General features: G+C 42.5%; 1 protein-coding gene across 1 annotated transcript in view; it reads left to right on the top strand.

Moving 5' to 3' along the window:
- Positions 1-3,371: 3,371 nt before the first annotated feature.
- The window catches only part of LOC115458719 (vomeronasal type-2 receptor 26-like), a 52,134-nt gene continuing 31,206 nt past the window's right edge, over positions 3,372-24,299 (top strand). Inside the window, exons 1-2 of the mRNA XM_030188543.1 lie at positions 3,372-3,508; positions 16,873-17,164. Coding sequence (XP_030044403.1) covers positions 3,372-3,508; positions 16,873-17,164 — 429 coding nt within the window. The remainder of the gene's footprint in view (positions 3,509-16,872; positions 17,165-24,299) is intronic.

Genomic DNA, 24,299 nt, shown 5'->3' on the forward strand with positions numbered 1-24,299 from the left:
GATCCCGCACTTCTGCCAAGCGAGGAGAGTCTTTGAAGATGTGCCCACTGGGAAATCTGGGTTGTTTCTCAACGGCAAAAAAGGTGTTGCTGCGGGCGAAAAATTGTGGCGCCTGCACAACCACCTCCAAGCTGCTCTTGCTGAACTAATAAACGGATTTTTCCGAATCTCCAGCTGTGGTTTTCTGCTTGTTGTGTGTACCAGCCATCCCAGATGCTCTTCAGGGGCCAACGATGTTTCTATTGCAGTCGGTGTTAAGTCCTGGGTCCCCGCCAGCCAGTCTCGAACATGCCTCAAAACACAGGAAACTACCAAGTACCTAATATTCAGTAATCCCATTCCGCCATGAGCCTTTGGTTTTTGTATCACTGCCATCTGCAGTCTAGGGCGCCGATCCCTCCACAAAAAGCCTTGCACCATGCGATGTAATATCCGCTCTTCTCTGCGCCGCAAATACAACGGCAACATTTGAAATAGGTAGAGCCACTTAGGCGCTATCATCATGTTAAAAAGTGCTATACGGCCGACAAGTGAGATGGGATAGGCGCCCCAGAGTTGCAGTAATCGACGGGTTTCCGCCAGCAGTGGGAACACATTCATTCTATATAACTTAGCTAGATCAGTCGGGACCATAACCCCCAGGTATTTTATTTTCTCAATTGCCCATCCTAAAGGGAACCGGTCTCCCCAGCCAACCTTCAGGACATTGAGTTTTAAATTTAGCCCTGTATTGTACTGGTAGCCAATGAAGTTTTTGTAAGAATGGTGTGATGTGGTCCCATTGCTTGCAACCTTCAACGAGTCTTGCTGCAAAATTCTGAATCAATTGAAGCTGGTGCAGGCAGTGGCGTAGGAAGGGGGGGGGCGGTGGGGCGGTCCGCCCCGGGTGCACGCCACTGCAGGGGTGTCGGCTCCGCTGGTTCAGTTCTCTCTGCCCCGGAACAGGTTACTTCCTGTTCCGGGGCAGAGAGAGCAGGGAAACAGCGGAGCCGACGCAGCTCCCAGCAACGTGCACTTGGGGCGGAGCGGCCCTCCCGCCCGTCCCCTTTGGTAAGAATGCGCTCGGGGGGGGAGGGTGCACACACCAAGGAGGGGTGCGCCCTGCTGCACCTGGGGGGGGTGTGCAGCGACGAACCGCCCCGGGTGTCAGTCGCCCTCGCTACGGCACTGGGTGCAGGTCCTTCATAGTCAGACCATTGCAGTAATCCAGTCTTGATGTTATCAAGGCATGTACAACTGGGTTTAAGATTTACCTTCTCGAAGTAAGGAGAGAGGCAGTGTAGCTGTTGCAAATAGTAGAAGCAGCTCTTGAAGGTTGCTTGGATTTGGAGAATCAGAGTAAGTGTTGAATCTAATTGTATTTCAAGGTTCCTGACTTGTGATTTAAGGAGAGAGGCAGTGTAGCTGTCGCAAATAATAGAAGCAGCTCTTGAAGGTTGCTTGGATTTGGAGAATCAGGGTAAGTGTTGAATCTAATTGTATTTCAAGGTTCCTGACTTGTGATTTAAGGAGAGAGGCAGTGTAGTTGTCACAAATAGTAGAAGCAGCTCTTGAAGGTTGCTTGGATTTGGAGAATCAGAGTAAGTGTTGAATCTAATTGTATTTCAAGGTTCCTGACTTGTGATTTAAGGGGGAGTTCGTACTTCCCAAAAGAGATTTTGATGTCAGGTATGTATCCCACTTGTGTTAGAGACCCAGAGAAGCTCAGTTTTACTTGGGTTCAGGCAAAGTTTGTTGTGTTTAGCCAGGTAATCAGTTTATTCAAGGTTGTAGGTAAGTCAAGTTCAATGGGTATGAGTAGCTGCACATCATCTGCGTAGATGTAGAACTGAGTGCCCATTGACCAAATGAACTCGGTGTTATTTTGGACATTGTCTGCTGTCCTTTCCTTTGTCACCCTTGTTATTACTGTTTTGTCAGAATTTAAGAAGGCATGGGATAAGCACATGGGATCACTTTAGAAAAGGAAAAGTTAGCAGTTTCAGAAGTTGGGTAGAATGGATGGGCCATTTGGCCTTTATCTGCCATCATGTTTCTTTGTTTCTATCTGCTCATAATTCAGCCAACTAAATTTAGCTAGGAAAACTAGAAGCAAGTGCACACACGAAAATATAAGTAAAATAGAGTGCAAACAAAAGAAATCAACTGAGTTCTATGCTTCTATAGTGAAAACCATTTATTCACGGACAAACAACATAACATGTTTCATCGACAGGCTGCTTCAGGGGTTATTGAGCTATATTACTGCAGTTTGGTAAAAGGAGCCTTCTATTTGCTAAATATGCACCTATGCAGATACCAGTGACATCAACAATTACAATGCTGTGGTTGCCTGTACCATATTGATGTTGTAAGAGGGGTCTAATGAGTCAGACTTCACACCAATTTCATGCAGGCTAAGGGACCTAACACTATACTGATAAGTAATAGATAACCACTTTATTTTTGAGATGACCCATTCAAAGAATAGAGAGCTCCTGTGAACAGATCTGAACCTGCCTTAATACATATCTGGTCAATAGCAAACCCATGCTAACAGCCTTCTTAGTCTTGCCCTGGGCCAGACAGAGACACACCATGAGCATATCTCCTCCCAGCCCCACCCTCTGGAAATGTAGCTGGGGTTTTTTTGTTTGTTTGTTTTGCAGGAAAGTTGTGATTTTTATCTGTGTTGACAAGTTTATTGTTTTATCCATCATGAAGTTTTCTTTTATTTTGTATAAATACTGTACGACAAGCAAACTACTTTATAAAAATATGAAAGAAAATGTAAAGGAATAAAAAGGCAAAAAAATAAAAAGGAAAAGTACAATTGATGGAAGTTGTGTTCACTATACTGATTATAATTATTTTATTCTCACTAAGACTTTCTACATAATTAATAATTGTTGGTTAATGAATATGTAATTTCTATAAAATTATATTAAGAAGCAAAAAAATATATATTTAATGTCAGACACACAAATCTGGAGAAGGCATCCCTTTAGGTTGAATCCTTGAGGAGCAGGACTCTATAAAGAATTAACAGTGCCCTCACCAGCTGCTGAATCATAGTTAATAATACTGAGATCAATGGAACCTCAGAATGAGACTTGTGCTGTCTTTCCTCAATCTTCTTTGTGTCTTTGCACAGATTTACTGGTGTGAATTTTGAAAATTCTTGGTCATAATATTATTTTTTTCTGCACATTATTTTAAAATCCAAGATCTCTGAAACTTCCACCTTCTTACCACAATTGTAGATCAGGACAAGCAGGTATATGTTTCATAGGAAAAGCTGCTTCACAACCTGAAAGACGGCAGCAACTCTGGTCCTGATTTTCATACTTTGTTGCATCCAATGGGAGACTATTGAGATCCAATGTCCACCAATGAAATTTGGAAGCTTAAAACCAGGATACCACAAGGATGGAGACATCATGATTGGGGGAATTGTTACAATGAGAAATTTTATAATCCGAAAACCATTGTCCTATACAACTTTTCCAACATGGGATCATGATTACTAGTAAGTAGCACAGTAGCTTAGTTTCTATTGAACACACACTTATGATTTATATGTTTAGGACGATCTCTGACTTGAACTGCCAATTTGATTTGTAGCTTAATGAAGGATCTTTAGATAAGGGAGACCTTCTTGGGATTTTACATTTGCCTATCACAGTTCAATGGGATGCTCAGAATTTTCTGAAGGTTTATAGTTATAAATCGGGGTCTGTCAATAAATTAATTGCCATAACCAAAGCACACAGAGATAGGTATTCAAAATTATTTAAAAAGCCAACTTCCAGTGTAACCACTTTAGTCTATTTTTTTTATTTGGGGCTCCAAACTGCTACTTTTAGGTCAGATATCAAGATATCTTGTCTGAGTTCTATGCATAAAAAGAGGTGAGAACAGAATTATTCCCAGGGCTTAGCTTAAACACAATTGGATAATAGTGATATTAACATAAAAACATAAGCATTGCCATAATGGGACAGACCAAAGGTCCATCAAGCCCAGTATCCTGTTACCAACAGTGGCCAATCCAGGTCTCAAGTACTTAGCAAGATCCCAGAACAGTATAGCAGATTTTATGCTACTTATCCTAGAATATGCAGTGCATTTTCCCAAGTCTATCTTAGTAATGGCTTATGGACCTTTCTTTTAGGAAATTCTCCAAACCAATTTTAAACCCTGCTAACCTAACTGCTTTTATCACATTCTCTGGCAACAAATTCCAGACTTTACTCACTGAGTGAAAAAATATTTTCTCTGATTCATTTTAAATTTACTACTTAGTACCTTATTTGCACGCCTCCTAGTCTTAGTAGTTTTGGAAAGAGTAAACAAGTGATTCACATCTACCTGTTCCACTCCAATCATTATTTTTTATACCTCTGTCATATCGCCCCTCAGTCATCTCTTCTCCAAGCTGAAGAGCCCTAGCTGCCTAGCTGCTTTAGTCTTTCCTCATAGGGAAGTCGTCCCATCCCCTTTATCATTTTTGGCACCCTTCTCTGTACTTTTTCTAATTCCACTATATCTTTTTTGAGATGCGGTGACCAGAATTGCAGACAGTATTTCGAGGTACAGTTGCATCATGGAGTGATACAAAGGCATTATAACATTCTCAGTTTTGTTTTCCATTCCTTTCCCAATAATTTCCATTTGCTTTCTTAGCCACCATTCCACATTGAGCAGAGAGTTTCAACATATCATCAACAATGACACCTGGATCCTTTTCCTGGGTGGTTACTCCTAATGTGGAACCTTGCATCACGTAACTATGGTTTGGGTTCCTCTTTCCCACATGCATAACTTTGCACTTGCTCATATTAAAAGTCATCTGCCATTTGGATGCCTAGTTTCCCAATCTAGAAAGGTCCTCTTGCAACTTTTCACAATCCTCTTGTGATTTAACAACTTTGAATGACGTTGTATCATCAGCAAATTTAATTATCTCACTAGTTATTTCCAACTCTAGGTCATTTATCTGTTTAAGTAGGATAGTAAATAGCTGTCTTAACTTATATAGATAACTTATTCATTTGAGTTTAGAGCTACATATTCATCGGTCCTACTTAAATGGATAGTGTGATTGAAACAAGCGGAAAGCATATATTGCTTTTCTGTGGTTACAATCAAAGCAGTTTATATATTATATACAGGTCCTTATTTTGCACCTGGGGCAATAGAGGGTTAGTTGACTTGTTCAGAGTCACAAAGAGCTGCAGTGGGATTTAATCCCAGTTTCCCATGTTCTTAGACCATTGCACTAACCACTAGGCTACTCCTCATCAAAGCAAGTGGCTCAGTCATTTTCTTATCTTTATGCATAGGCCACCCTGTTGAATGTCAACCTTACACTGCTCAGGAAAACAGAGGATAAACTGCTCAGATGAATTCTTACTTAGCCCAAGATATGAAATGCACAAAACTAGTTACCTTGAAAATGTCATATAAGCAAATTTTGTCAACCCCATAAAAATCTGAGATTGGTATTCAAAGTGATGCAAATGGCCATAAAACATCTCCTGGTCCTTTAAATTGCTTGTATGAGGATATCCGCTGGTATTCAGGGCCATTTAGCCAGTGTCACTGAAATCACACTAACCACTAAACACAAAACTGGCTATTTTCTGGGTGGTCTGAGGGCAAAGTCAGCATCTATGTGGTTAAGGGCAGATATTCAGCACTTACCCAAATAAGGTGACCTCATAAATAGGACTGTTTAAAGACATCTAGTTATCTCCATGACCTTGTTTCATAGGTACCTTGTAGGGATCTGTACACAGAAAGTTTTCAGTTTTATTTCCTCTTTCATTTGCTTTTGAATCAAGAAAGCTCATTTAGTTCCACCAGTGTTCTGGTTGACCCCTTTTTGAAGAAACCCTCCCTAGACCCTTCAATTTCAGTAAAATTAGAGGCCTGTCCTTCCTTTCTAAAGTGATTGAGAAAACAGTTTTCTCCCAACTCCTATACCATGTGAGGCCACAAATATTTTCCATCCATGCTTTTTTGGCTTTTGTGTAGACCATGGCATGTAATGCTTTCTGACTGGTTAATGAGTGATATTTACTCTGTCCTTGATAAGGCTCAGATTATACGCTTCATCTCTTTAGATTAATCATTGGCTTTTGATCTCATGAATCACAAGCTTCTTCTTTGCTGTCTTGTGAATTATGAGCTCTCTGGAATGGTATTGAAGTGGTTCAACTCCTTTCTTAATGATTGTGCTTCTCAGTCTGTGCCTATTCTGCTCTGTCCACCCCCTTCCCTCGGGGTCACCTCTTCTTTTCAATATATTTCTTAGTCCTCTTGCCAATGTTTTTCAGAAAGAAGGTGTCTTGTTTTATTTCTATGCTGTTGACATTCTTAAGTTTGTTCTGCAAGACTGTCTTACCAATGATCTTTCCTAGATTCAACATTGACTCAATTCAATTTCTCTTTGGTTTCAATCTAATCACTTGATCTTGAATGTTTCTGAAATGGTCACCTGTTGAGTGACAGGTGCATAGGACTGTCTCTCATTTTCCCAGACTCTGTTGGTATACCCAATCACCTTAGTTGACTAATTTAAATACATTGGGGTTTACATCAACCAACACCTCTCTTTTGGACCTCAGATCTCTCATGTTATTCATATTTGCATCTGAGCATTGCAGCAGTTTAGATAAATCTGGTCTTATTTATTTATTTATTTATTTATGATATTTGTACCCCACATTAGCTTGTGAGTGACTCAGGTTCAATGTGGCTTACATAACAAACAATTAAATGAATGATACATATTAAAATGACATAAACAGATTATAAATTACAATAATGCTATAACATTGGCTTTGTAAAACAAATATAACATATGAGATGAATTAACCTGGATGCAACTGTTCTTAAGGGTAGATGGATAGAGAAGAAGATTAAATCATAATTAAGTATGTAAACAAAGAAGTGAAGATGGATAAATATGTGTACAATTAGGGCTAGATAGGATTAAGGAGGAAAGAAGTTAAATTAAATTTTATGAATTGATAATTCTTTGTTTTCTGAAAGGTTAAATTGAAAAAAAAATGAGTTATCAGTAGGTTTCTGAAGGACAGGTAATCATTTGTGCATTTAATTGTTTTTGGTAAAGAATTCCAAATTTTAGTACCTTGATATGAGAAACTGCCATTGTGAATTGTTTTATAGATTACATTCCTACAAATAGGAAAATGATGATACGGCATTATGTGGGGGTAATTCAATGGGATTGCTCATATATGATGGAGCCAGAACCATATAGAATTTGGTGAATAAAAACACAGAACTTGAAAGGTATTCTATCTTTTATTGGTAACCAGTGTAGGTTATATAGAAGTGACTTTGGCAAAGCGAGGTAATCTACTTATGAGGCGTGCAGTGGTATTTCTGCAGTGTGCAATTTTTTTGATACGGTCATTTTTAATTCCTGCATAAATGGAGTTGCAATAGTCAAATTTTGTTAGTACTAGGGATTGAACCAAAGTACGAAAGACTGATTTAGTGAAAAAAGTCTTAATCTCTTTAGTTTCTAAAGTGAATTAAAGGCACTTGAGACCACCTTAGAAACTTGAGTTTCAAGGGAAAGTGATTATTATTATTATTTATTACATTTGTATCCCACATTTTCCCACTTTTTGCAGGCTCAATGTGGCTTACATATAACCGTTAACGGTGTTACTTGATTACGGTCGAACAAATACATGGTATGAAAGAATACATATTGTGGTAGAATGAGGTACATGTATGATAGGTATAGTTGGAGGGAACTTAGAGAGGGAAAGGGGGAAGAAGAGTCAAGTAATGTCCGTTACGGTCTTTGGTTACAGTGTGTCGCAAGTGACCAGGTATTTTTATGTTGGGTCGGTGGGGTATGCTCCTCTAAACAGGTCTGTCTTTAGTGCTTTCCAAAAATTTAGGTGGTCGAGCGTAGTTTTTACTGCTTTTGGCAATGCGTTCCGTAGTTGTGCACTTAGGTAGGAAAAGCTGGATGCATAGGTGGATTTGTATTTGAGTCCTTTGCTGCTTGGGTAGTGGAGGTTTAGGTATGATCGTGCAGATTTTGTGGTGTTTCTGGTTGGTAGGCCGATGAGGTCTGTTATGTATTCCGGTGCCTCGCCTTAAATGATTTTATGAACAGTCGTGCAGATTTTGAAAGTGATACATTCTTTGATTGGTAGCCAATGCAATTTTTCTCGGAGTGGTTTGGCGCTGTCAAAACGTGTTTTTCCAAATATAAGCCTGGCTGCTGTGTTTTGGACGGTCTGAAGTTTCTTTGTGATTTGATCCTTACATCCCGCATAGATTCCATTTCAGTAATCTGTGTGGCTTAGTACCATTGACTGTACCAGCTTACGAAATATTTCCCTTTGAGTGTGTGTTCGTCTTTTATTTTTTTTTCCATGCGCGTTCCAGTTTCCTAGATTGTGTTTTTAGTTTTTTCAGTTCTTCATTGAACCACGGTATCGAGTTGTGTCTTTGTGAAGTTCTTATTTGTAAGGGTGCTATTTCATCTAGTATGTGTCTGCATCTTTTGTCCCATTCTGCGAGGTAATATGTGGATTCTGTTTGTGCTATCCAGTCGTTGTTGTATATCTGTTGCCAGAAAGTATTCGGGTCTATTTGGCCGCTCGTGGTATGAGTTGCGTGTTCTCGTGTGTGGAGAGAGCCCCTTGTTCACTATTTTAGGGATAGGTTTAGTTTGTAATGGTCAGTCCATGGTGTTTCTGTCCATCTAGTTTGTGTTATGGTTAGGTTCTGATCAGTGGACAGTTTGTATGAGATGAGGTCAAGTGTGTGACCCTTCACGTGGGTTGTTTGCATGTGTGGTCATGTATGGTCACATAGATGAATGAAGTCCTTGCAATCTCGTGCACTGGTAGAGTTTGGGTCTTCAAGGTGAAGGTTAATGTCTCCTAATACTAGTGTATTGGAGTTAGATACATATATGTTTGAAACGAAGTCCATGAAGTCCGCCTGGCTTTCTTACCAATTACACTGTGGTCTGTAGAATAGGACGCAATTTAGGTGATTGAGCAGGGTTTTATAGTGGATTCTGATTGAGGCTATTTCGAGGTGGTTTGTTATAGATTCCGCAGTGGTTTCAATCGTGAGGTGAGATCGGTATATGAGTGCTATGCCCCCTCCTCTTTTTTCTTTTCTGGTCCAGTGGATGATTTTGTATCCTGGAGGACATAGGTTTAAGATGATAGGGTCCATCTGATCATGGATCCAAGTTTCAGTGATGAAGAGTAGATCAAGTTTCTCTGACGTGATCCAGTCTGTTATTATTGTTGTTTTGTTTATTACGGATCTGGCGTTGACATAACCTATTTGAATTTTTTGGTATGGGCCTTCTACATTCGGTGTTATGTGGACTTTTGTTTAGTTGGTTTGTGTGGATTTTTTATGATCTTTCTTTTCATTTTGTTGAGGTTGTATGCTTGTTGGTTCTTTTCCTTTGTTTTGGTTTATGTCGGTTTGGTGTGATGTGGTGTGTCTGGTCAGTGTTCGGTTATTGATTAGTATGGGTATATTGTTGATTTCTGCAAGTGGGGTGGTCATTGTTAGGTGGATCAGGCATAAGGAGTAGATTGCAAGGAGCAGTTTGGTGGTGTTTATTATGATATCATTTCAGTAGTTTTTAGAAGAAGATTGTTGCTGTATTCAACGTTAGAGATTATTCTTCCGGACCCTCGTATTTACGTAGCAATCTTGTCCTCCTTAAAAGTTGAGAGACTTCCATCGTGCGACGGTAACGTTATGTCACAGGGGTGTGACTAGCAGGATCTAGCGTTCTTGGGGTAATTACAATATGCAGCGATCACTAGTCTTAGCCCAGCGTTGCGGTTCTTTATTTTCCTCTTACCTGACGAATCTTGAAGGGGGTTTAATAGACTGGAGTGGAAGTGAACCTGTCTAGTCCGTTGTAAACAAGGAAGCCATTTGGTTAATCTCTGTTTCCAGTGCCACGTACAGCCGTCATTGGCGTTCACTCAAAGCACAGCAGTAAACCTATGAGCTTGCGAACCTTGAAGGAGGTATAATAGATTGGAGTGGAAGTGAGCCTAGCTAGTCCACTGTAAGCAAGGAAGCTGTTTGATCAATTTCTGTTTCCACTGTCCCACGCAGCCGTCATTGGCGTTCACTCAGCACAGCAAGTAAACCTATGAATGCTGCTTCCACGTTGTCGTTCTTTGTTGTTTGTCTATCTGTAGCAAGTCTAGCACTATTCATGTTGGATAGGCAGTGCCTGGCACACAATATGCGCGTGGTGTCTCCCCACGCCCTTTGCCTGGCTGATCGGCGCTCTGGCTAGGCGGGCGAGCTGGGACTGAGGAGCAGACCGCCTCTGTTCCTGTTGCCGGCCACCGCTCACACCACGGTTCTGGGTGGGCAAACGATTCAGGAGGACAGGCCACCTCTGCTCCGTCGCCTCCGGCCACTCTCGACCGCAGCTCTAGTGGATGGAGCGGTCAAGTCGCGAAGGCAGGCCGCCTTCACTCCGCTGCTACCCGCTGCTCATCAGCTGCTGTTGTCCGCGGATCCGGAGGATGGAGCGGCTGAATCGGGGGGGGGGGGCAGGCCACCTCTGCTCTGCTGCTGCCCGCTGCCTGTCAGCCACTCACCGCCGCGGCTCCGGTGGATAGAGTAGGGGTGGGATGGTGGGGCAGGGCAGGCGTGGGGCGCTATCGGCCGCCCACCTTGGCTCTCTCGCTAGCACCCCATAGGGAGAGGTTCCTTTGCCTCTCCCCTCTTTTGGGGTGGTAGCGGATCTCGACTAAACGGCCGGCTCGAGCCCTCCATGCTGCACCCACCATGCACAGCCTCCACCTGGACACGGAGCTCAGTGAGGCCCGTCTTGTTCCGTCGCCATCTTGATTCCTAGTATTCCTAGTATTTTCATTGATGAGTCAAGTGGATAAGTGATGTTCTCTAATGTAAATTTGTAATGATTTATAGGGTGGTGAGGGTTAGTTACTATTAGAAACTTAGTTTTTATTCAGTATTGAGTTTTAATTTAAAATTAGATGCCCAAGCTTCTATTAATTTGATGCCTAATTTGATCAATATTGTTATTTCATACAATTCTTTAGAGAACGGTATATAAATGGTGACATCATTGACGTAAATGAATGATGAAAGACCATTTATTTTTAGCAGATTACTCAGGGGGATCATCATGATCTTGAACAGGATGGGGGACAGAGGAGAACCTTGAAGTACTCCACAATCAGGAAACCATGTTGAAGAAATTGCACCTGATTATTTGACTTGATATGATCTAGACTTTAGAAAGCCAGAGAACCATTTCAGGATAGCTCCACAGATTCCATAATAGTTGAGGATATTTAGAAGAATATTATGGTCAAAGGCACTAGTCATATCAAACTGAAGTAATAATATTTTGTTGCCAATACTCAGTTGTCTTCTGAAGTTGGCTAAGAGGGTAGTAAGAAAAGTTTCAGTACTACAAGAGGGTCTAAAACCAGATTGTGAGCTGTGCAAGATGGAATGGAGTTGTCATGCAACAATTAATATTCCATTAGTTGTTGCATGACAAGTCCTTCCATAACTTTAACTAATAGAGGAATTGAGGCCATTAGGCTATAATTGGAGACTATAATTAAGCTTGCTTGGGTATTCTTTGGTATGGAAGTCAAGATAATATTGCCATTTTGAAAGGGGAACAGACCCTGAGATAGCATCAGAGTAAGATCTGAGTGTAGATAACAGATGACTAGATTAGGTGCTGATCCGAGTAGGTAACTAGGGCATGTGTCAAGTAGGCATTATGATTTTGCATATTTGAGTAGGGTGTGCCTGACCTGATCAATAGTAACTGAGTGTAAAGCGGACCAAAATATGTCTGCATGAGAACAAGATGGTAATTGATCCTGAATACTGAGGAAGTAATCAATTGATGTAAAAGAGTTGTTTAGCTCTAGTCTGATTTTAGTTATTTTCTGTTCGAAATATGCCACCAATTGGTCTGTGGTTGGAATTGGTTCTTTTGCAGTTGATACAGGTTGAGTGTTCAATATACTATTTACTAAGGAGTAGAGTTTCCTTGGATTGACTTTTGTATCACATATGAGCTTGGAGTAGTAGGAAGTTTTTGCTTTGATAATCATGTTTTTGTATATTTTTAGGAGTTTTTTCCAATTAATCCATTGTTCAGTGGATTTATTGTTGGCCCAAATTATTTCTTGTTTCCTGCAATTGTGTTTCATTGTAGAAGATCTTTGTTAAACCATAGGGATCATTTTTTAGGACAAGATTTGTTTGTTATAGGTGCAAGTTCATCAAGAACTGTTTAACTAATATCATTCCACTAATGGATGAAATTAGTAGATGAGTTTGAGCTGAATAATTTGCTGAATAGTTCATTAGACCAGAAGTTGAGAGGATCAATTTTGCCTCTAGTTTTGAAGAAATGTAACATATTCATAGATTTTGATTAATGGTTAATTTATTTCCATTTTAGTTTAAAAGAGAGGCTATAGTGATCTGACCAGGGTACTGGAGTCCACTGTGATTCAGATATGAAAAAGTTGATTCTCAGATCAAGTTTTATTCAAGATTTACTATCCCACCCATCAAGAAGCATGTCTAGGCAGTTTACAATCTAAATACATAAGAAAGAAAAAACAATAATAAAATATGAGGAAGGAAGGGTGAGATAGAACTACAATTTTGATAGGATAGAAGAAGAGGGGGTAAGAAAGGGAAGGGTTAATCTAGTCTGCCAGGTCCAACAGGCTCAACCTCCATGGATTGCAATGAAGAGGCTAGGAGTACACATTGGAGAAAAGTAAAGTTTTGAGATTTGTTTTAAAGTTTTGAAGAGATGTCTAGTGCCGGAGGGGCTTAGGTAGTTTATTCAATATTCAAGGCCTTGAACCGAAAAAATAGCCTTCAAAGTGTGTTGATGAATTATTTCTTGGAACGATGGTACTGCCAATAGGTTTTGGAATGATCTCAGTGTTTTAGAGTTTGAAAATGGGGATAGCATACAAGAGAGATGTGAGTGGTTCACCTAAAAGATGGGTTTTATAGACTAAAAATAGAATCTTATAGATGAAATGGTGGGGTAAAAGGAGACAATAAGCCCCTTTCAGGAGAAGGGTAACATGATCAAATTTATTTTTTCCAGTAATGAGTTTGATAGCGGTATTTTGAACAATTTGTAAGCGCCTAATATGAGTGGTTTTGAGGCCCATGAAGAGTGAGTCACAGTAATCAAGTATGCTAATGACAATGGAGTGAATAAGTATATTTAATGCTGGGGGATCAATAAGAGGGTGAATTGGGCAAATTTGCTGAAATCTATAGAAACAATTCATAATTACATTAGTAATTTTGGCCAAAAGGAAAGCAATTAATCTAGAATGACTGCTAAAATTTTAATACTTGGTAGTTAAGGAATAATGGTTGCTCAATTCACTCTCCAAAAAAAATCACTCTTGTAACAAAATCGGGAGTCTCGATTCGGGATTCCCCACCTCCCGTCCACCCACTGTCACCAAAGTCACTGCTTCCCTCCCTCCCTCCTGCTGTCACCCAAGCCGCTGTCACTTCCACTCCAGTCTATTAAACCTTCTTGGGCAGCTCTTTTTCCCTTCTCCACCCCCCCCACCCCCTGATTCAGTGAAACATTTCTCAATTCAATACGATTTGATTTGTTCAAAAAAATTGGTTTTTCGATTCAATTTGATTTGATTTAACTAGATTGAAATAGTGAGGCCCACATGCTAATATTATAACACAAAGGTAAAAAAAATAGGCAGCAGCAATTGAACAAAAGCAAATTTTAATGTGAGCACGCCATGCTGTGTTACATCATGTGAAAAGTGAAGTCTGGTCAAGTCCTACATCTTCCAGTTTTTATTAAGAAAAATAATTTTGTCCACTTTGGCTGCCTTCAGACAACTGCGTCTTGCAGCTATAATTTGTCCAGCAGCAGAAAAACATGTTCAAAAACAGAATAATCCATTTGTGCATCTAAAAGGTTAACTTCTACAAAACAGATGAATATGTGATTCCATGTGCCCCTATGAAAGGATAGTTTAATTCTACTTCCATTTAATTTCAATATATTCTATCACCTTTATAACACCAGGCTTCCCAAGGTAGATTACAACAACAGTTAAGATGAACCCATCAGGAAACTCGATATCCTTACTGAAATCTGAACATCTGTATTGCATAGAACAGTGAAGAAAATTGTGCATAACCAACAGAGTTTATAATTGCGGTTTCTACCGGCAAGAATAATTTTTGAAGCTATTTTAGTAATACTTAATTGTTATTTCTTTTCTCCTCCAGCTTTTAAAGCACTGCCTATCCAACTGAAACAGCTTTAGGCTTGTTACAGATAGGCCAACAATAAAAAATGACAATGTGGATGCAGCAGCTCATAAGTTTGCTTCCTTTGTTCTGAGTGAAGGCAATGATGGCTGCGCGGGGGAGTGGAAACAGATTAAACAAATTGGCTTCCTTGCTTACAGTGAACTAGATAGAGCTACCCAAGGAGGTTTATTAGACTAGAAGTGAGCCTTTCTCCCTTCTTTCACCCCCCCCCCCCATCTTACATCTTTCACCCGCTCTCTTCCGTCCACATGGTCATTTTCACTGCCCTGAAGTGTTCTCTCTCTGGTACTGGCGATTCACATAGTCAGCCTTCTACCAGTGTCAGCGCCTCTTCTCAGGCGTGTCTCGCCTAGTGTAATGCAACTTCCTGTTTTCTGCAGAGGTGGGACATGCCTGAGGAGAGGCCCCAACGCTGGAAGAAGGCTATCCAGCTTATTTTCAAAAGAGAAACACGCCCATATTTCGACCCAAATTGGGAGATAGGCGTCTTTCTCCCATGGGTGCCCAAATCGGTATAATCGAAAGCCGATTTTGGGCGTCTTCAACTGCACTCTGTCGCAGGAATGAACAAAGTTGACAGGGGCGTGTTGGAGGCGTGGTGAAGGCGGGTCTGGGGCGTGGTTATCGGCCGAGGAGAGATGGGCGTCCTCGGCCGATAATCGAAAAAAGAAAGGCATTTTTAGCGCAATTTTGGGTCACTTTTTTTGGACCCTTTTTTTCTCGAACAAGTCCCCAAAAAGTGGCCCAAGTGCCCAGATGACCACCGGAGGGAATTGGGGATGACCTCCTCGGACTCCCCCAGTGGTCACTAACCCCCTGCCACCAAAAAAAACCCACTTGAAAAACCTTTTTTGCCAGTCTCTATGCCAGCCTCAAATGCCGTACCCACCTCCATGACAGCAGAATGTGTTCTATCCAGTGACAGCCTTTCCCTGGTTCTGATGTGGCTCTCGGGTGAGTGTGACACTTTTTCTGTTATGTGCACTGCAGAGTCACATCAGCAATGCATTGTTGTGGGTGTAGGGTATTGGGATCCGTGATTCCACTACCTTGTGTTAAATGCTCACGATGTTGGTAGGTGGTAGGCTCTACTCCCATGGTGCTTTTCCCCCTGCCTACTGGGTCAGAGTGTGCCCTGTTTTGTTTCTGGTAGTCCATGAGGTAGTGGCTATTTTTGTAAGCCAGTTTTAGATCCCTTTCATGTGTTAGCCACGTTACAGAACCTAGTTCTTACCTTGAATGTTGCTGAAAGAGGGCATTGTACAGCATTCTGCCAGCTCTGACCTACTGCTAATCTCAGTACCAGGGAGACTCGTTGCCAGTGGGGCACAACCTCTGATCTGCAGTTAACTGTGAGTAAACGTGCTTATTCCAATAAAGGATGTTTTTGGAGTGATTAGTCTTCAGGTGTCAACTGGTGTGCCAATGTTATACAGCAGCAACAAGTCCTACAGGCCTGCGTGTATGCAGGTCCCTGGAGCACTTTTAGTGGGTACTGCAGTGCACTTCAGGCAGGCGGACCCAGACCCATCCCCCTCCCACCTGTAACACTTGTGCTGGTAAATGGGAGCCCTCCAAAACCCACTGTACCCTAAGAGCTAAGGTAGTGTTGTACATTTGTGGGTAGTGGATTTTGGGGGAGGGGATTGGGGGCTCTGCACCCGTGGTAAGGAAGCTATGCATGTGGGAGCAGTTTCCGAAGTCCACTGCACTGACCTCTAGGGTGCCCAGTTGGTGTCCTGGCATGTCAGGGGGGCCAGTGTACTACGAATCCTGGCCCCTCCCACGACCAAATGGCTTGGATTAGACGTTTGTGAGCTGGGCGATTTTAGTTTCCATTATCGCTAAAAAAAACAAACGTCCAGTTCACAAACGACTAAATCCATGGCATTTGGTCCGTACAAACCATATTTTCGAAACGAAAGATGGACACCCATTTTTTTTGAAAATACGGTCTGGTCCGCCCCTTCACGTACCTGTTTTTGGAAATAGACGCCCATGGAGATGGGCGTTCGCGTTCGATTATGCCCCTCCACGTCAATCACCGGTGCCAGAGGAAGAACGCTTCAGGCCAGTAAAAATGATCATGCGGACGGGAGAGATCAGGTGAAAGATGTAAGACTCGGGGGGGGGGGAGGTGGAGAAGGGAGAAAGAGCTGCCCAATAGACTGGAGTGGAAGTGACAGCGGCTTGGGTGACAGCAGGAGGGAGGGAGGGAAGCAGTGACTTGGGTGACAGCAGGCGGGCGGGAGGTGGGGAAATCCCGAATCGAGACTCCTGATTGTTTTACAAAACAAATTGATTTGACCAAAACAAAATCGATAAATCGATTTGAATCATGAATTGGACAGCACTACTGCCTTTCCATATAGCAGTGCTTATTATATTTATTTTTTCAAGCTCTGCAGCTGGCTTTTAAGAACACACACTGTGTGTTCCACAGCTTTCTTTCAATCTTTAAGTGAGCTTGTCTGATCTTCATTGTCGTTACAGTTATTATGTTGAAAACTATTTCGACTACCTGGCCTTTGTTTCTGCTGTGAAGGAGATTAACAATAGCTCAGAGCTCTTACCCAATATCACACTAGGGTTTCATCTTTATGAATCTTATCTCAATCCACTCCTTGTGTTTGGGGATGCCATAAGTATATTTACTGGTATGGACACCTGGGTTCCTAATTACCGCTGCAAAACATCTGGCACGCTGGCCGCTATCATTGAAGGCCTTACATCAGATAAATCAAGTCAGATGTCCAGTATCTTCAGGATGTACCACTATCCACAGGTAAAGGAACTGTTCTGTTTTCTTTTACTGTATAATTTATTAAGAAAGAGTAAAGGATATGGAATGATGTGATGTTTCAGTTTGAATTACAAAGGGGAGTGGGCAGTGTAACTAACTGCATTTAAGTCTTCTTTTCAGTACCTACATGGGGGCCCTTTTACTAAGCTGTGTTACAAAGTGGTGTTAGCATGCTCTTGCATGGGTTTTTCCTGCGTTCTAAGGACATGAAATTGGGTGGCGGAGCAGGTGGGGGGAAGAGGGGGTGGTGGTTGGGAGGCGAGGATAGGGGAGGGCAGACTTATATGGTCTGTACCAGAGCCGGTGATGGGAGGCGGGACTGGTGGTTGGGAGGCGGGAAATACTGCTGGGCAGACTTATATGGTCTGTGCCCTGAAAAGGACAGGTACAAATTCAAGGTAAGGTATACACATATGAGTTTGTCTTGGGCAGACTGGATGGACCATGCAGGTCTTTTTCTGCCGTCATCTACTATGTTACTATGTTTACCACAGGTGTAAAAATGGTCTTTTTCTAACTTTTGCATTAATGCTGCCATTAATATGCACCCCAAATGCTAAACCAAAGATAAGATTCCACTGATGAGGAAAAATAGCACCTTACTCAAACATACAAACATTTTTTAACATTTTATTTGTATGTTTATATGTGTATGTGGCTTTAAATTTTTTTGAAGAGAGCCCTCAGATCAACCACCACTTTTAAGGCGAACTCATTTCTCTCTGCCCGGTGGAATAGCACCTCTTTCATCAGGCAATCTCTTTTAAATAAACATATGTGCTATTACACCAACATAACAGTGCTCTAAAGTGCAGTGTGCTCCAAAGTATAACATAACTAAAAATACTGAAACGAGAACTTATCTTTGCTTGTTGTTTGTTCCCGTTATCATTGATTCTTTAATTCTTCCTTGTCTCACTGTTGTTCTTACAACCCTTGCCACTCTCGGTCCATGACGATCAATACTCCAAAAGATGGAGTCTGTGAGGCTTCTCCTAGTAGCGCCCGACGCCGCGGGTTTCACTGTTTTCTTCAGGGACTTGGGTTAAACGCCCAACGCTGCTGTTCTAAGATAAACTTATTTCATGACTGAGTGCATTGGAGGCTATGGCGACTATGCCTCAGTCATGAAATAAGTTCATCTTAGAACAGCAGCGTTGGGCGTTTAACCCAAGTCCCTGAAGAAAACAGTGAAACCCGCGGCATCGGGCACTACTAGGGGAAGCCTCACAGACTCCATCTTTTGGAGTATTGATCGTCATGGACTGAGAGTGGCAAGGGTTGTAAGAACAACATTGAGACAAGGAAGAATTAAAGAATCAATGATAACGGGAACAAACAACGAGCAAAGATAAGTTCTCGTTTCAGTATTTTTAGTTATGTTATACTTTGGAGCACACTGCACTTTAGAGCACTGTTATGTTGGTGTAATAGCACATGTTTATTTAAAAGAGATTGCCCGATGAAAGAGGTGCTATTCCACCAGGCAGAGAGAAATGAGTTTGCCTTAAAAGTGGTAGTTGATCTGAGGGCTCTCTTCAAAAAAATTTAAAGCCACATACACATACACATATAAACATACAAATAAAATGTTAAAAAATATTTGTATGTTTGAGTAAGGTGCTATTTTTCCTCATCAGTGGAATCTTATCTTTGGTTTAGCATTTGGGGTTAATTTATAATACCAAAGATCCGAGGGAATTTCAGTGTTTATTTGCCATTAATATGCAGCCATTAAAAAAAAATTAGGCGGTAAGAGCTCATACACTATTCCTGTGCTAATCAGTAAGGAGAGAATTCAAAAAATGGCACTGAAAATTTGGTGCTGATAAAATTGAGCACTACAAGGAACACACCCTTTATAGAATAGCATTTGGCATGGATCCTGCACCTAACTTTTGGGCACTGTACTTATGCCTGCTAAAAGCAGGAGTAAATGCTGATGCCCAGCTGAGGCAAGCTTCATGCAAAGTTTGCAAATCCGCATGCAACTTTTAGGAATGCCCCTGGCCATACCCTCTTGTTATGATTCTGCTGGATAGGCAGGGGAAGGTTTGGGACTCACTCTTGATTGGCTTGTCAGGGGCTGAGGCAGCAGACATCAGAAGCTTGATCCATTTAAGCCTGCCTTTCCCCTGCAATCATTGCTTTGGCATTGATTGCCTTGCTGAAGCCAGCCTGTGTTTGGGCGCTTGTGTTGCGTGGGAGTTTAGCCTTTCTCCTCATGCTTGCTGTTTCTTTGTGTGTGTGCGCTGGGTATTCCCAGCATGAGCCTGATTGCCTCACTTCCCCCACCTGGTTTGCTTCTTTTGCTCTAACCTTGTGCTGTCTGGGGTAAGCTGTTGCCTTGAATCATTTCAGTTTATTTGTTTAGCTTTCTCTCCTTCAGCGTTCCCTTGCTTGTGCTGAGCTGCTGCTCTGCTCCCTGTGGTTCTGCATTCCCTTGTCCTTCTATTTTTGCTCCCATTTGTTCAGTTCTCTTTTGTTTGCTGTAGCTGTCTCCTGTGTGTGGAGAGCAGCCTTCCTGTTCTGGTCTGCCAGTGTCAAGGCAGCTTCCTCTGTTTGTTTACTCTCCCCTTATCTTGGCTGCAGAGTGCTCTGCCCTGTTCTTTCCCTTTAGCAGCTCCTTTTTTTTCCCTTTGGGGTTGTGGGGCCAGTTTGTGTATTCCTTAGATAGTTCTCCCATTTCCTTTGTGTGCTGTGTTGTTTCAGCCTCGAGTATATCCCTATAGTTGGTTTCCTTTTTCCCTGAGTGCTGTGCTGTTTAAGCCTACAGTGTTTCTTTCTGGGGCTTCTTGTATTCTTGTTCGCCTGTGGCACAGCTTTGTTTTCCCATAGAGGCTTCTGCCTCTCACCCTTTTCTCTATGGCATTACCCTGCACTGTGTGTGCTGCAGTTCCATGTGGAACCCTTGTTATTCTTTCTCCCATTCCCAGAGTGTGACTCTCTGTCGGCCATGAGGCCCGCTTGCTTGGTCTCTGCGTGAGTGGGTTCCCAATAAGCTGTGAGGCCCGCCTGAATGCTCTATCTTCCCCTTTCTGGTGGTGCCTGTTGGTTATTGTGAGTGTGTGGGGTTTCGTGGCTGGGGTGGTGCATAGGGCCTGTTCGGTCCAACCTAGGCCTTGGCCTAAATTCTATACTAGGCCTCGGCCTGGGCTCAAGGGCTCACGTCCAGAATAACACCTCTTTTCAGATTCATGTTATTGAAGTTAGGTGCCATGCTTTATAGAATAGTGCACCAATTAATACTGCCAATTAATATACATAATTAGCTGTTAGACCCCAATTATTGATGTTTCTGAGCTCATAAGTCAATTTATTTTCACAGCATCTCCAATGTACACAAAACGTTGGCTGTGGATATTTGGGCATGACATAGAAAATCTGGGTATTAGTGCACCAGAATGGAGCTGTGCAAACTGATTAGCAGAGGAATACCCACTATCCACTTCACAGACATGCCTCCGCAAAGAAATAATAATAAAAATATTTTTTACTGCATGTTGATAATCTAGACAAATCTGAACTATCTGGAGGTTAGATAGTGTCTAGAGCTCCTTCCTTATTCTCAACTGTAAAACCTCCTTCAGATAAATTTTAAGATGTTATAAGGGAGCCAAAAAAAGTATAATTGCGAAATTTAAAAACCTCAAATTTCAGGACCTAGACATATTCTCTAAAGACTCCATTCATAAATGAATAGCTAGATAATCCTTGGTAACTGCAGAAACAACTGATAGAGTAGAAGTCATCTGAGATTCCATCTTGTCTAACAGTTTTTCAAATATTTTCAGTCTAGACTATTGGTCATTAAATTTTGCAACAGTTTCCACTGTAAACTTTGCAAAGGAAGACAAATTTTCCTGCAGGAATTTCTCTATTCTATGAATTGCTATCAGCAAATATTTAGTGAAACTTCCTGCTGATTGATTTCAACAAAGGAAATAGAAGTAGATTCAAAATAGAAACTGATGAAGGTACCTTAACCTGGGCAGTCTGTCCAATCTCCTTACCAGGAATTGAGAGAGGGAACTCCTTGTGGGGTCAGACATGTAAGGTGTGCAGCATTGTGTCCTCTAATAACGCCGTCCAACTCTTGCAAAATAGCAGGTTTGGCCCCCCAGAAAAAAAGGGAGAATTCAGAAGTAGAAGGCAAACTCACAGGCATTGATGGTATAGCCAGCATTGCAACTCGAACGTGCTGGTCCATAAGTCTTTTCTTAGCAGCAAGTTGTAGAGTCTTGTCTTTATCCCCTTTCCATTGCCCATTGGAGGGTAGCAGAATGACATGATCCTCTCATTCCATGGGCTCAGAAGGGGCTACAAAGGGGATGGACCTGCCCCTTTAATCATACCCCATTGCACATGCACCAACAGGCGCATGCCACGGGCTGCGGGTCGCAGCAAGGATGCTGAGATATACCCGTGATGCAGGACCCCACACTGGAGCAAGCTGGAACAGGCATTCACCTCAATGCCTGATGTCAGAAGGCAGTGGATAACGCAGTCTCACAGGTTATCCCTAATTAAGGTTCCTCACATTTTAACCTATTTTAATGAAATTTAGGGGCTTATTTTTGAAAGAGAAAAACATTTAAAAAGTGTTATAAAGCAGCATTTGTATGAAAATCTTCTCACGTTCAAATCGGTATTTTTGAAACCTGTCTTGCAGATGTTTATCTATGCGATTTATCGGCAGTGAGTCCAAATCACAAGGGGGCATATCAGGGCATTTCAGAGGTGGTTTTAGGGCAGGCTTATGGCATGCCTAACACTTGAACGTTTTACAGCCTTAATAGAATAAAACAAAAACGTCCAGGGCAAAAATCCAAATGCTTTGAACTAGACCTGTTGTTAAAACAAATAAGGCACAAAAAGATGCCCTAAATGGCCAGATGACCACTGGAGGGAATCAGGGATAACCCCCCCCCCCCTTACTCCCCCAGTGATCACTAACCCCCTCCCATCCACCCAAAATTGTGACTAAAAGTATTACTTACCAGCCTCTATGACAGCCTCAGATGTTATAGCCAGGTCTATTAGGGTAGCATGCAGGTCTCTGGAGTAGTGTAGTGGTTAATGCAGTGCACTGTAGACAGGAGGACCAAGGCCCATACCTCTCCTTACCTGTTACACTTGTGGTGGAATCTGTGAGCCCTCCAAAACTCAACAGAAATCTACTGTATCCACATAAAGGAGCCTCCTTCACTCATGAGGGCTGTTATAGTGGTGTACAGTTGGGGGTAGTGTGTTTTATGTGGCTCAGCAGACAAGATAAGGGAGCAACAGTGAGATGTGTACCTGGGAACATTTATATGAAGTCCACTGCAGTGCCCCCTAGGGTGCCCCATTGCTCTCCTGGGACATCTGAGGACCAGTCTACTAAAAATGCTGGCCCCCTTCCACATCCCAATGGCTTGATTTTCTACGTTTTTCACGTACTTTTTTTTTTTCCCGAAAATGGCCTAAAAAGATAAAAGCACAAAGTACAAAACCTTGTTACAAAGTATTTTTGATTAGAAAAAAAAAAAGATAGACATTTTGCTTTTTTGAAAATGCCCATATTTCCTATTTGGATTTGAGACGTTTTTCGCAAAACATCTAAAGTCTGACTTAGATGACATATCAAAAATGCCCCTCTACAAATCCTAAGCTTTCTGCTGAAAAATCACCTAAATGTAGGAACTGAAGAGTTATGCTAGCCTTAGCTCTCAGTAAAATACAGGCCAAATCAGGGGCGTAGCTACGGGTGGGCCTGGGTGGGCCCAGGCCCACCCAATTTCAGCTCTGGCCCGCCCACTCCCATTGCTCCCATTGCCGGCCACTGCTGCTTTTCCTGTTGAGCAGCAGGGCCGGCGCTACAAAAAGAAGAAGCGCTCAGCTGATTGAGCTGAGCGCCGCCGCCGCCAACATTAACAACGAGAAAAAAATGTTTAAAAAAAAAGCGCAGCACCATAGGCAGCCTCGAAGCATTGGCTGCTGGCTCTGCAGGCTCCTCCCATCTCTTACGTCACTGCCCCTGGAGCGAAGCAGGGGCAGTGACGTAAGAGACGGGAGGAGCCTGCAGAGCCAGCAGCCAATGCTTCGAGGCTGCTTGCGGTGCCGCGCTTTTTTTTTTTTAGACATTTTTTTCTCGTCTTTAGCGTTGGTGGCGGCGCTCAGCTCAATCAGCTGAGCGCTTCTTCTTTTTGTAGCTGGGGCTGGCGGGCCTGAATCGGGTGGGCCTGAATCGGATGGCAGGATGGGGACTGGGGAGAAAGAGGGGAAACGGATGGCAGGATGGGGACTGGGGAGAAAGAGGGAAAATGGAAGGATGGGGAGAGAAAGAGGGAAAACGGATGGCAGGATGGGGACTGGGGAGAAAGAGGGAAAACGGATGGCAGGATGGGGACTGGGGAGAAAGAGGGAAAACGGAAGGATGGGGAGAGAAAGAGGGAAAACGGATGGCAGGATGGGGACTGGGGAGAAAGAAGGAAAACGGAAGGATGGGGAAGAAAGAGGGAAAACAGAAGGCAGGATGGGGACTGGGGAGAAAGAGGGAAAACGGAAGGATGGGGAGAGAAAGAGGGAAAACGGATGGCAGGATGGGGACTGGGGAGAAAGAGGGAAAACAGAAGGATGGGGAGAGAAAGAGGGAAAACAGATAGGAGGATGGCAGAGAAAGAGGGAAAACGGAAGGATGGGGAAGAAAGAGGGAAAACAGATGGCAGGATGGGGACTGGGGAGAAAGAGGGAAAACGGAAGGATGGGGACTGGGGAGAAAGAGGGAAAACAGAAGGATGGGGACTGGGGAGAAAGGGGGAAAACGGAAGGATGGGGAGAGAAAGAGGGAAAACGGATGGCAGGATGGGGACTGGGGAGAAAGAGGGAAAACAGAAGGATGGGGAGAGAAAGAGGGAAAACGGATGGCAGGATGGGGACTGGGGAGAAAGAGGGAAAACAGAAGGATGGGGAGAGAAAGAGGGAAAACAGATAGGAGGATGGCAGAGAAAGAGGGAAAACGGAAGGATGGGGAAGAAAGAGGGAAAACAGATGGCAGGATGGGGACTGGGGAGAAAGAGGGAAAACGGATGGCAGGATGGGGACTGGGGAGAAAGAGGGAAAGAAGGATGGGGAC

The sequence above is a fragment of the Microcaecilia unicolor genome, unplaced genomic scaffold, assembly GCF_901765095.1.
Source record: "Microcaecilia unicolor unplaced genomic scaffold, aMicUni1.1, whole genome shotgun sequence".
NCBI classification, from domain to species: Eukaryota; Metazoa; Chordata; class Amphibia; order Gymnophiona; family Siphonopidae; genus Microcaecilia; species Microcaecilia unicolor.